This window comes from Pterocles gutturalis, unplaced genomic scaffold, assembly GCF_000699245.1.
Source record: "Pterocles gutturalis isolate BGI_N339 unplaced genomic scaffold, ASM69924v1 scaffold91, whole genome shotgun sequence".
Taxonomy (NCBI): domain Eukaryota; kingdom Metazoa; phylum Chordata; class Aves; order Pterocliformes; family Pteroclidae; genus Pterocles; species Pterocles gutturalis.
This window is the reverse complement of record NW_010105161.1, coordinates 1-11,449: the sequence shown is the minus strand read 5'-3', so window position 1 is coordinate 11,449 and position 11,449 is coordinate 1. Positions and strand designations below refer to the sequence as shown.

At 38.7% G+C, this 11,449-nt stretch overlaps 2 protein-coding genes across 2 annotated transcripts; both read right to left on the bottom strand.

The window, feature by feature from the left end:
- Positions 1–1,567: 1,567 nt before the first annotated feature.
- Positions 1,568–7,893, bottom strand: FBXO4 (F-box protein 4). The gene is made up of 7 exons (XM_010087254.1): positions 7,732–7,893; positions 7,387–7,622; positions 5,740–5,960; positions 4,640–4,715; positions 3,950–4,128; positions 2,508–2,683; positions 1,568–1,657 (listed from the first exon to the last, which is right to left on the bottom strand). Exons 1-7 carry the CDS (start codon positions 7,891–7,893, stop codon positions 1,568–1,570), a joined length of 1,140 nt encoding a protein of 379 aa, XP_010085556.1.
- Positions 7,894–8,195: 302 nt separating this feature from the next.
- On the bottom strand, positions 8,196–11,312 carry LOC104471774 (chromosome unknown open reading frame, human C5orf51; the record flags this gene model as incomplete). The annotated part of the gene is made up of 5 exons (XM_010087255.1): positions 8,196–8,485; positions 9,735–9,849; positions 10,065–10,196; positions 10,567–10,713; positions 11,109–11,312. Coding segments are annotated over 5 exons (888 nt in total), but the record flags the coding sequence as incomplete, so codon positions are not given.
- Between the last annotated feature and the right edge of the window lie 137 nt (positions 11,313–11,449).

Genomic DNA, 11,449 nt, shown 5'->3' with positions numbered 1-11,449 from the left:
AAGAAGGATAAAACAGAGAATTATCATAGTATAGCCTCCCATGGCTTTTCCCTTGAAAATTCCATTATGTCCTGATTAGAAGACATAAAAGAACATCTACAAAACTGAGTTAATTGTGGATAAAGATGAAAAAAAATAAACACTTCCTGTGTCTGTCCAAGTTCATTAAAAAAAAAAAAAAAAGTCTTTTCAAACTGAATGTTTCTGACATAGCTGTACTGAGCACACACACATATATACCAGACTGAGGGCTGTTACAGCTGAATGTGCACCATGTACCCACCTATCTAGGTACCATGAACAAAAATTGTGACACTATTATATTTCCACAGAGACGTAAAACCAAAAAAACCCCAAAACCAAAAAAAAAAAAAAAGCCCAGAACAAAACAGATACATCCACAGGCACTCCTTATCAAGAAGTGTAGTGAGAGGACAAGAGGTAACGGGTATAAGCTGAAAGAGGGTCGATTTAGACTAGACATTAGGGAGGAATTTTTCTACTGTGAGGGTGGTGAGGCACTGGAACAGGTTGCCCAGAAAAGCTGTGGATACCCCATCCCTGGAGGTGTTCAAGGCCAGGCTGGATGAGGCTTTGAGCAACCTGGAACTTGATGATTTTTAAGGTCCTTTCCAACCCTAGCCATTCTATGATTCTATATGCAAGGAATCCAAGTGAGGTTTCTCAACATTAATCCAATAATTAGAAAACATTAGAAAGGTGGAAGACTAGACTATCCAAAAAGACATCAATATGGAAAACGCAATTCCAGCTCTAAAAGACCGTTTCCCTTTATATAAAAATACTTGCAACTGTGTATAAAATTTCAGCCAAGTACACTTCACATCTGTAAATGGCCAGAACTATTTGAGTAACTATTTGAGAAATGTCCTGAAGTACTAACAATTCTATCTAGCACATGTTCATGATTCAGAGTTATGTCCAGTTCAAAATACTTTCACTGCAACAGAAAGCAAGAGATGGTGGAAGACTTTTGTGGCTGATTAATAAATACTTAAGAAACAACCATGGTAGTTCGTTTGGTTCTACGAATTTTGGTCTGTGGAATTTACTCTTTTGAAAGAGACACTGGTTTTCTGTCAACGTGCTACTGTACAACATACAGCATATCTTCTTTGGTTGGGAACCACCATTGTCAAGATCTCCACTTAATATTAAATGGGCAATGTGTGCCATAGGGCTGTGCTGATAAGCTAACCTAGTGTTAGGTATAGGTACAGAATTGATGAGATTATCAGATATACTGAGAAAAGACTACACCCTGGAGGCCACAGCTTGAACAAAACGAAAAAAACCCCAAAACACCCAGATTGTGCTCCCAAAATCACCTCTTCATCAGCTGCTGGAATCCAGGCAATCCTACTTGTATTTCTAATGCAGGACAACTGTTTGACGAATGTTAATTATTATAGTACGTGCAGTGAAATATATGCAGCTTTGTCTTTTAAATCTCTCTTCTGACAGTGCCGTGTCAGGAAAAAATTCTCACTTCATCTGAACTGCAAAATGCTGAAGTCTCTTAACAGTAAACCAATGCAGAGTTCAATTACTGTGCATTTTTACAATCTGCTTCTTCCAGGAGCCACTCAATTCCACTTAGCAATCCAGCTAAAGTTGCAGCTACAGTGTCCTGCACCTGTAAAAATAAAAACAGGTAATGTATTACGGATAACAGGTAATGGATCTAACAGTATTTTACCATCACTCCATGTCTATCTATCCTTACAGTCAGAAATACTTATCTCAAATCTACATTTTTATCACTGATTTAAAGGTCCCTCAGACAGAAAAGGTTTCTTAAGAGCAAGGTACAAAAAGGAAACACTATTCTTTACAGAATTAATTATGAGACCCATTCAGAAAGCCTTGCATTCTTGATATCAATATTTTCCTTAGGAAAACAAAGGAATTATCTTAAATCATGACTTTTTTTTCTGATTAACTATTATCCTTCGGCTACACAACATCACCAAAAATAAATTATGTGTTACTGAGCCATACCGATATATACTGTGCTCAACGGGCATAAAAGAACAGGTTCAGGACCTCATGTGCTAGGTGAAAAACTGATTTGCCAAAACCTCAATATACCACATCAAGTGAGTGACAACTAACTGTCTCCTGAAGATGGCATAAAAATCTACCTTGTGGCCAAGACTTTGTGCCGAGACTTGGGAAACCTAGATTTAAATTAACTGATTCCTTACTCCCTTTGAGAACAGCATTTCATCCTTCTTTACATTCTGGCTCTAGCTGAAGATTCTTGCATGTTCCTGGGCATGTCGCTTAGCTCCTCTAGGTTCAGACAGGCCAATGCATCGTCTTGGAGAACAAGAGAAACTGAATTCTTCACTTAAGTGGAGAGCTCACATCCTAGTGTTGAAAGCCGCACACTTGCTTAGGTGGGTACAGTTTAGGAACTACCGTAAGCCTAAATTACATTTAAGCCACAGAGAAACAGACAATAAAGGTTTAAAAATAAGTACCATCCAGGGCCGATGTAGCAGATTTAGCTGCAACTGATGTGCCATGTAAACACATGGAATTCTTTTCACACCAACGTGCGAGACGCAAGACAAAACTAGCAGAGGTCTATTCGGAGGTCCAAGGGCTGGATCAATCATTGCCAAAATACGAGCCAGTTCCTCTTGACGATCATGGTCTAGGAAACAATTTTTAATATATCAGTATGAAATATATGCAAATCCCATGAACTTTTTTTTTTTTTTTTTTTACTTTTCAAATATTTAAGATTTCAGAGATGAGAAAACGTAGGGGAAGGGACATGGACAAATTTCCTAGTCCTGCTTATCTCAAGGCTGGATAATCCACATTCACAGAATCACAGAATCATTTAGGTTGAAAAAGACCTTCAAGATTATCAACTCTAACCACTAACCTAACACTGAGAAGTCCACCACTAAACACTGTTCCTAAGTGCCACATCTACACTTCTTTTCAATATCTCCAGAGATGGTGACTCAACCACTTCCCTGGGTAGCCTGTTCCAGTGCTTGATAACCCTTTCAGTTACAAAATTTTTCCCAATATCCAATTCAAACCTTCCATGGTGCATCTTGAGGCTGTTTCCTCTTGTCCTATTGCTTGTTATTTGGGACAAGATACCGACACCCACCTCGCTACAACCTCCTTTCAGGTAGTTGTGGAGAGCGATAAGGTCTCCTCTCAGCCTCCTTTTCTGCAGACTAAACAACCCCAGTTCCCTCAGATGCCCCTCATTGCTCCCTAGACCCTTCACCAAGCCACAGATTCTCCCGGCAGCCTGTTCCAGTCCTTAACATCAGAGTGTTTTCTCTACAGAGATCAAAATTGCAACAAGCCATTAAGAAATACTGACACACTCCAGACAGCAGTCCTTCCCTGCTTGTATCCTTAGTGTATCTCCTCACTTTTTTTTTTTTTTTACTCTCTTTCCCGAGCTAGCCTTTTCCCCCATTCAAAGTTGATTCATGTAAAGACAATTACCATAACAGGGGTTTGGATTATTCTTGTTATAGGACTATCCTCATTTGGATAAGTGCATCCTTTACTGCAGTTTTCCTGATGAAGGCTCTGTTTCCACATTATTACATCATCACTGATGTATTTCAGTCTTTTTCTCCAACCCACTTCCATGGTTTGTTTTGGTTTTTTTTCTAGTCCAGATCATTTCCCACATCTAGCTTAGAGAGCAGCCACGTCAGTACCAGCCATAAACAAAACAAGGGGCCCCAATTCCTCACACGGAAATCAGGGAGAACGTCTATGACAGGGTACCTCTTCAACCGGATTAACCATGAAGAAATAGCACTAATGAAACAGATTTTGAAACAATCAGAACATGGATTTTGATGTATTCCATATTCTTTGCAATCTCTTACAACATTCGGGTAATTCAAAAAAATACCAATAAGGAGAAACCTCTTACTTTTACGAGCTTCTGCATTAGCAACATAAATGAATCCATCAACTACTTCGCACACCTTTTTAACTTGAGCTATTACACTGTAATGCACAGCTTGCTGATTCCCTACTACGTTGTTCTCCTGGAAGAACATCTTATTCACAGCAACAGCTTGCTCTGCCCTTGCTCTCCTCCTTTCCACACTGAAAGATATTGAAATATTTCAGTAGTCAGGCTAGTTGTGTAGAGAATGCACGAACACAAGTCTAGGCAGCACAGAAAAGCGACAGTAAAACAGCCTAAGGCAGATAAAGTGTTTAGTTTCTCCTCCCCACCCTCCCATTTTTTGCTAGTGTACATATGCAGATGGTTAGCAATCTGCAAGGTGCGTACGAAAATACACCCCAGGATGAGTTTATATAGTGTTTCAAAAGGGAATCACTCAAGGTGCCAAGAGGGATAGGAGCACCTGTTATGTATTTGGAATACACAATTGTTATGTATGTTGTGTGGGAAAGAAGGTTTATTACTTCCATGTCAAAATTTAGCAGCTGGAGAAAGAAAGAAAAAGTTATGATATGCATTGAAGCTTCTATAAAGGGATATCCATGCACGTGAATGTATGCACAAAAATCACATGAAAAAACCATGAGGAAAAGTATGAAATAACTGAGAAATTGGAATAATTTTTTTAATGTGGAGAACAAATCTTACCTCATGGTTGAATACAATGTCAGAATATTGAATTTTTGACTGTTATTAAACTGAAAACTGACTCCTGATCCAATTCCTACAAGGAAGAAATGAAACTATGAGATTTACAACTATTTGGTTACCGAATACAACCAAGTGGCAGGCTGACAATTCCAGTGGTGCTATAAAATGGATATATCCAGGCCTAGGTGTTGCTGTTAGGGATAGCATATTTTCTGTTTTATGACAAAATTTTATACATGCTCTAATTGATCAATTTAATTAAAATCAATTCAATAGTATTAAAAGAAAACAAGGAGGCATTTCCATGGTTTTGATACTTAGATTTGAACTTAGAAACCTAAGTCAGAGAAGAGCTAGACTTGCATCTATTAGCTGAAACTGGCATAGCAAAGGCTCTAGTTTGCTTATGAGAAGCTGCACTGAAAAGGACGTAAGAGAAAAAAAAAGATAATAGCAGTAAGAGTCATATTTTCACATTTTCCATAAACACAATTAAATTCTTCTAATACTGGTGTCCTTAAATAAACATCAGTTAAAAATTAATAATTTTTTTTCTCTGGTTTGGACTGAAGTTAAATTACAGATGTCCAAAACTATGTTTTTAAACATCGAAAAAAGAAAAAAAAAATCTTTCACCTGCTCCTACAACTCTTTTAAATGAAGTTAACACCATTTGACACCACAAGACTGAATCACATAAAGGATCAGTCTAGACTTCCTGTATAAAAACATGTGTGTTTTTTAGCCACTTACTGCAAGCAGCATCTAAAGAAAGTTCTGTCTGCATTCATCCACTTCAACAGCAGCTGTGGCATGGAATTTAGGATCAAAACAGACCTATATGGAGCCAAATGACCCCTCTGACATCGTGTGAATTTAATCATGAATTCACCGCAGCTATAATTTTATGCCAAATATTCATTTCATTATCCTTCTGAATAAATACAAAGAGAGAAAATATATGCTTTTTTTTTACCATTATGCTACTGAGTTTCAAGTAGGGAAAAACCATCCCTTCTTTCCATTTCTCCCCCAATGTTTTTTTGTATTCTATCTGTTTACAAAATAAACTAAGAAAAAATCAAAACCAGCATTACCATGAATTTGTCTTTGAGGTAGGCCAGCCACTAGCAGAATTTCTGGGCATGTCATCATCTTTTGCACTAATGACTCATCCAGTTCTTCCAACCCCAGACCAAACATAGCAAAGCGAGGTTCTGCTTGAGTGACCAGTGACTGCAAAAACGAAGTCATAGCCCCATATCGGGGTCGGCTTGTTTTCAAACTTCTTCTACCCTGAGGACAGCTTTTTTTATATCTGTGTAAAATAGATGCAACTAGAAATTAAACACAAAATACAGAAAAGGTATTAATCAAGCAACATGAATTTAGATCCCATATTTCTCATGCTTTGTTACCAGTACAACTCAAGCACAGGTCAAAAATTATAATGTTCCAAACTGATGATTTCAAGCACCACTACAAAGTAGGTACAGGCATCAGTCCTTTCAAAGTCCAAATGCTTTTTGAACCTTCGTACACTTCTATCTATGGATCTTTTAGTTTACTTCAAAAAATAAAATAAAATTATAAATTCCACCACCCTTGCTGAACACACAATATTTGTAAAGTAACATCAAAGCTGATGAGTCACATACAACATAAAAAATACAAGACTTTTGAGTGCATTTCAAACCTTAATTAGACCACTTTTATTAACTATGAAACAAGTAACTCCACCTGGAAAGGATCATGTCTCCCGTAGACACATGGAATGCATGTTGTGAAAGGAGATAAGTGGTGTCTGCAAGCTTCTATGTTCATTTGATGCAGAAGCTACAAGGCATAAAAAGACTTTGGTAATCAAGGGAAAGAAGTAACAGCCACAGAAGTGACAGACATCCTAGCGAAGCAGCTTCTGTGTTCGCTTCTCTGGCCGAGGTAGGCTGCTGCTGGACAAATCACCTCAAGGAAACATTAAATGTGTGCTCCTCTACACACAACAGAAATCCGCAACAGGTGGTTTCAGATATGTGATGCTCTTATTCAGACCTAAAGAAATTTAAATGCAATGTTCAAAATCAGTAGATATCTTTCACTTCAAATTCTGTGTGTGTCTTTGAAATCTGTGTAAAGTGAAGGGCACAGAGATTGCAGAGGTTAGTACAGTTATCATCAAGCAACAGTTTAATTAAATCACCTTTGGAAAATTTAACTTCAAATTGAAAAAAAAAAAATGGTGCAAATCAATTCAGGCAATTGAAAGAAGTTTAAAAAAAACCCCTGCAGAATAATCTTCTTGAGAGCTCTTCTCAGTCATTCAGACTCATTCTGAGCATTGCTGTGTTTTTCAAGTACACCAGCTGAAATCACAGTCTTTGTCTTACAGCCTTTGATCATCAGAGCTAAAGCAATACTATTCTATGCACATTCAAAAACAACTCTTTTTTCCCTAGATCTTCCAGGTAAGATGAAAAAAATTAAGATTCATTCCATGTGCTGTAGTTTGAAGACTTTAAAGTTAGCTTTGATTTTTTTTTACAACCTTTTACATACCTGTTGAATTCCAAACAGAAAGATCTGCCCAAACTGTCAAAGAACAGGAAATTGTATTTATCAAATAAACAATGGATTTGAGAATTTAAGCAGTGGCTTAAAGCACAGCTTTACTGCTGTAAATATGCCTGAATAATTACTCCTGTGGCAAGACAAAAGTCATTTTTAGACAGTGTGAAGATACTTACACTGCCATGTAATCGTACAGGACAGTATCGCTGACCTCTGAAAAGGCTTTATTAAAAATCTCCACATCTGGGAGTGATTTCCAATCAATAGATGTCCAAAAGGGAAGATCCCTCAGAAGAAAACACCTCCACAACAACGGATCTTGCACAGCCGCCCTCCAATAACAACTCGTACTTCCCAAATGGCACAAATCTTGGGGCGAGAGGAAGGACATGATGTGCAGCTGCACGTCAATCTGAAAACCATCCAGAACAGCAGTGTAACGACCCAAGAACTGAATAGTGAAAATGTAAGGGGGCAGGATGACGAGCTTCTCCCCACTCCCCAACCTGGGACACACTCACCGGCAGCATCTGTAAGGCGCTCACCTCCTCCACGTCCTCCGGGAGCGCTGCGACACCGCTGCGTTCGCGGACCCCTCGCGTCCAGCGCTCCCGGAGGATGCGCAGCCGACCCCACACCGTGGCTTCCAAACCGCCCCGCTCCTCCGCTCCACCGGCAGCCATGGCACTGATCCCCGCCGCCCCTCGCGTCTAGCGCGCCGGCGCCAACTGACTTGCGGACAGCTCCGCTACGTGGTCATCCTTGCGTGAGTTTATTACACAATCTTTTTTCTTTTTTAAAATTTTCTTCCCCCTCAAAATACATGATTGAACTTTGGACCTTGGATTCCAGGAGTTTTTTGCATGTTTTTAATACAACAAAAGTATACATTTTGATAAGAACAGTCGGACACGGAAACAGACACCACTTCCCTAAGCGTTCTGTCCGGACACGCAGTTTCTTCCAGCACAGCCAACACGGTATTTCAGTTGTGGGATTTCAGGAAGTGACGCAACATTTGTTTTGCAGTTGTTGTGTTCCACCCTTGGTCTTTTAAAGGGCCCTCACATACTGCCACATACTTTGTTAACATGTTTTTGCCCGATTCTCGGAAATCCAGTGAGACACTCTGTGCTGTGCAGCCCAGGTCACTGTTACAGACTGGCTCTATCATCTCAAGGCTTTCCCGCCTCCCTTCTCCACAGTGTCGCAGTCCCCAGTAGCACATTTCTCCACTGTACATCATTGCCAGTAAGTGAGTGTCACTAAATATACCTGCAAAAACAATTCAGATCAAGTGCTTTATTGTTCAGCTTTTTACCTTCAGAAGGGTTTTTTTAGTAGCACCGGAAAAAAAAAATCCAAAAGGCAATATAAGACTATTAAAGAGGTACACCAAAAAACCAAATTTTAACCACGAGATGACTGACACTGCCAAGAAGAGAACCTGACACAAGGCCCTGCTCATTAGTCTATTCTGCCCGTCCATAATGCTAAAATCTTTAAGACTGCCATATAAATATTATTCTCATAACTGTGTTAGACTATTTATCTTAGAGAATGTCTGTATTTCTTTAAAACACATTAAGTGCAGGCATGCACTTTTATTTTAGAATATTTCTGTGCCTCCTACAATTTAAGCCTAAAAGAAGATGCTATTTTGAGCATCATGTCAACTGAGGTTAGCCACCAGCAGCTTTAGTATTTGAAAAGAAAGCCACATATGTGTCCGTGGTCACTGAAAAAAAAAAAAGAAAAAAACCTGATAAATAAATCTACAAATTAGTTACTGAATTTGGCTTTGCATTGTGGAGCTGAACTGGATCAATCCCACTTTCAGATGAACTAAGCAAGAAGGTGTTCCATCCCCCTACTGCCAGAGCAGAGCTGGTTTTGAGTATGTACAATATGGACATCATGTCCTCAGCACCAGCTGTTTTGCCTTACAAATCCCCTCCAGCTGCATCACACTGATGCAGTCTTAGATCCTCATGTAAATGCACTGCAGTAATGCAACTTACATAAAGCTACATAAAGTGGAGACAGAGTTAAGTTTCCCTGTTTTAACCAATTCCGCACGTACTTTCTACCTGTGTGAAGTCAACAATTCTGTGTTCCTACCTGTTTTCTCCTAGATCTAAACAGGAAGACCAACATGGGAATATCTAGCACCTCTCTGCACATATCTGTGCTGTCAGCCTTTGTCAGCTGACAATTAGATGGTTGTAAAGCACATGCTCTGCATAAAACATCAATTGCCTCAGTTCACTTTCCTCCAGTGCACTCAAAAACATAAAGAAAATGAGCACTGCCACCTCCTAATATCCATGAGACAAAAAGAAGGGGAGGGATCAATGCTGCCTGCTTATCTGTCTCATCATTTTTTGTTGTTGTTCTAAAAAGTGACAGTTTTTGAATGCTAATGAAGAAAAACAACAAAAATATGCAATAAAACATTTCATAAAGTGGAGAAGTTATTACAGGGAGGAGGCTGTGGGGTTTTTGGAGGGCTTTTTTATTTTACCTTCACTGAGTAATCTAGCTGTGTCTTTATCTTGAAGTGAGACATCTTCATTTAGCTGCAGAGGGCATCTAAAGCTGAGCATCTCCATCAAGTAATGAACTCCATCACTAAGACACTGAGGGGAAAAAGACACTAAGACAATGAGGGGAATTTTTTTCCTGTTTTAGACAAGTTCTGATTAATTTTATGACTGCCAGAAATACTTCTCGCTATGAATTTCCCAAAACTCTATTTAAAAGAAAAAAAAAAAAAAGCTGTATTTTAAAAGAGAAGAGTCAGACTTTAAAACCGTATTCACATACTCACAAAACTTTTTTTAATCTCCTTTACCTTTTTAAATATGGCAATGTTTTCCCGTAGCCATTCACTCCTTTCTTTTGCTGTATGACAAAACATGTAAAGCAGGGCTCCTTTTCTCCAGTAAAGACATTCTAACAACTCTGCATCAAGGATGTTGATGGGCTGAAATAAAATCCAATATGCTGGGCTAACCTAAAAGTAAAGCATCTGAACAACTCACATACATGCTCACACATGCAAACTGTGATATTAAGTCTCTAACTTTAGAGGCTGTACTTAACAGCAACGGTCACAGAGAAGAGCCTAATACTTTGCATTTAAACTGTTCAAAGCATCTGGAATCACTAAATGTTAGAAAGAAAAATTATTTGAAAAAATATTTTCAGTAATCACTATCTATACGCAAAGAAAACTTGAAACTGTTTCAAAAGATCTGTCCATCAAAAATACAAACATTACTATTCTGTTTCAGATTTTTTATTTTTAGAAAATGAAATAACTAATTCTCTGGCTGAATAACATTAGTACTCACTTCTTCATTTATGTTGCATTCCCTCACTAAGACTTCAGGTTCTGAAAGAATACAAATAAGTTCTTTAACCTTTTGCATGGAAGATTCTTCTGGAAAATCTTCATCCACAAGCTGATTTTCCTCAAAATATGTAATGTCTAAGACAGCCTATGAAAGAAGATACACAACGTAAAAATGCTACCAGGAAAATAATCAGATCATGGTCTGCAGCAACATGCAACGTTAGAGTTTATACAAATATTACAATTTTAGGGTAATTGTTAACATTTAGCTTACAAAAGCTGCAATTTAAATGTATTGTAGGATTGCTAACGTTGAACATAAACTTAAAACCCTCTCTGTCCTTAACACTACTAGCACAATTCTTATCAACTCTTAAGTCATCTTCTAATCCAAACAAAAGCAGCCCTGTACTTCATGGATGTTCACTGCACACACAGACGTCCTTTTCTGCTACCACCCTCTTACACTCAGCCCTCTCCCATGCCCTCCTACAGAAGGGATAGTCTAAAATAGAGTTCTTAATGCTTGAATTGTACTACCTGCGCATAGAGCTGTAAAAGTGTGGATGGATGTTCTTTCCCTTCATTACAGAGGTCCTTCAATTTCTCCAGAGTAGCAAAGCCCTTTGCTAAGAACGTATCTGAAGGAAGAATAAAATGCTCCCTTGGCATCGGAAAGCACTCAGAAAGAGCCCGCTCACTCGCCCTTTTCACTTCATAGAGTTTTATCCATCCTTGAGGTATCTACAATGGCAGGTGAATTATGACACATTTAAGCAGGCCCTGTCAGACTGCACCTTTCACACCCAAGAGCATTCATGGTTACAGTCTCATGTTTCAGAACCAATTTCACACGCTCCAGTTGCACAGGAGCCAGGGAC

Excerpts from the sequence above, each read along its gene's own strand:
- FBXO4 (XM_010087254.1), bottom strand. The coding sequence starts at position 7,893 with ATGGCTGCCGGTGGAGCGGAGGAGCGGGGCGGTTTGGAAGCCACGGTG. Across the intron at positions 5,961-7,386 it reads CTGTACGATTACATGGCAGT|ATATAAAAAAAGCTGTCCTC; the intron begins GTAAGTATCTTC and ends TATTTTACACAG. Across the intron at positions 4,716-5,739 it reads ACCTCAAAGACAAATTCATG|GAATTGGATCAGGAGTCAGT; the intron begins GTAATGCTGGTT and ends TCTTCCTTGTAG.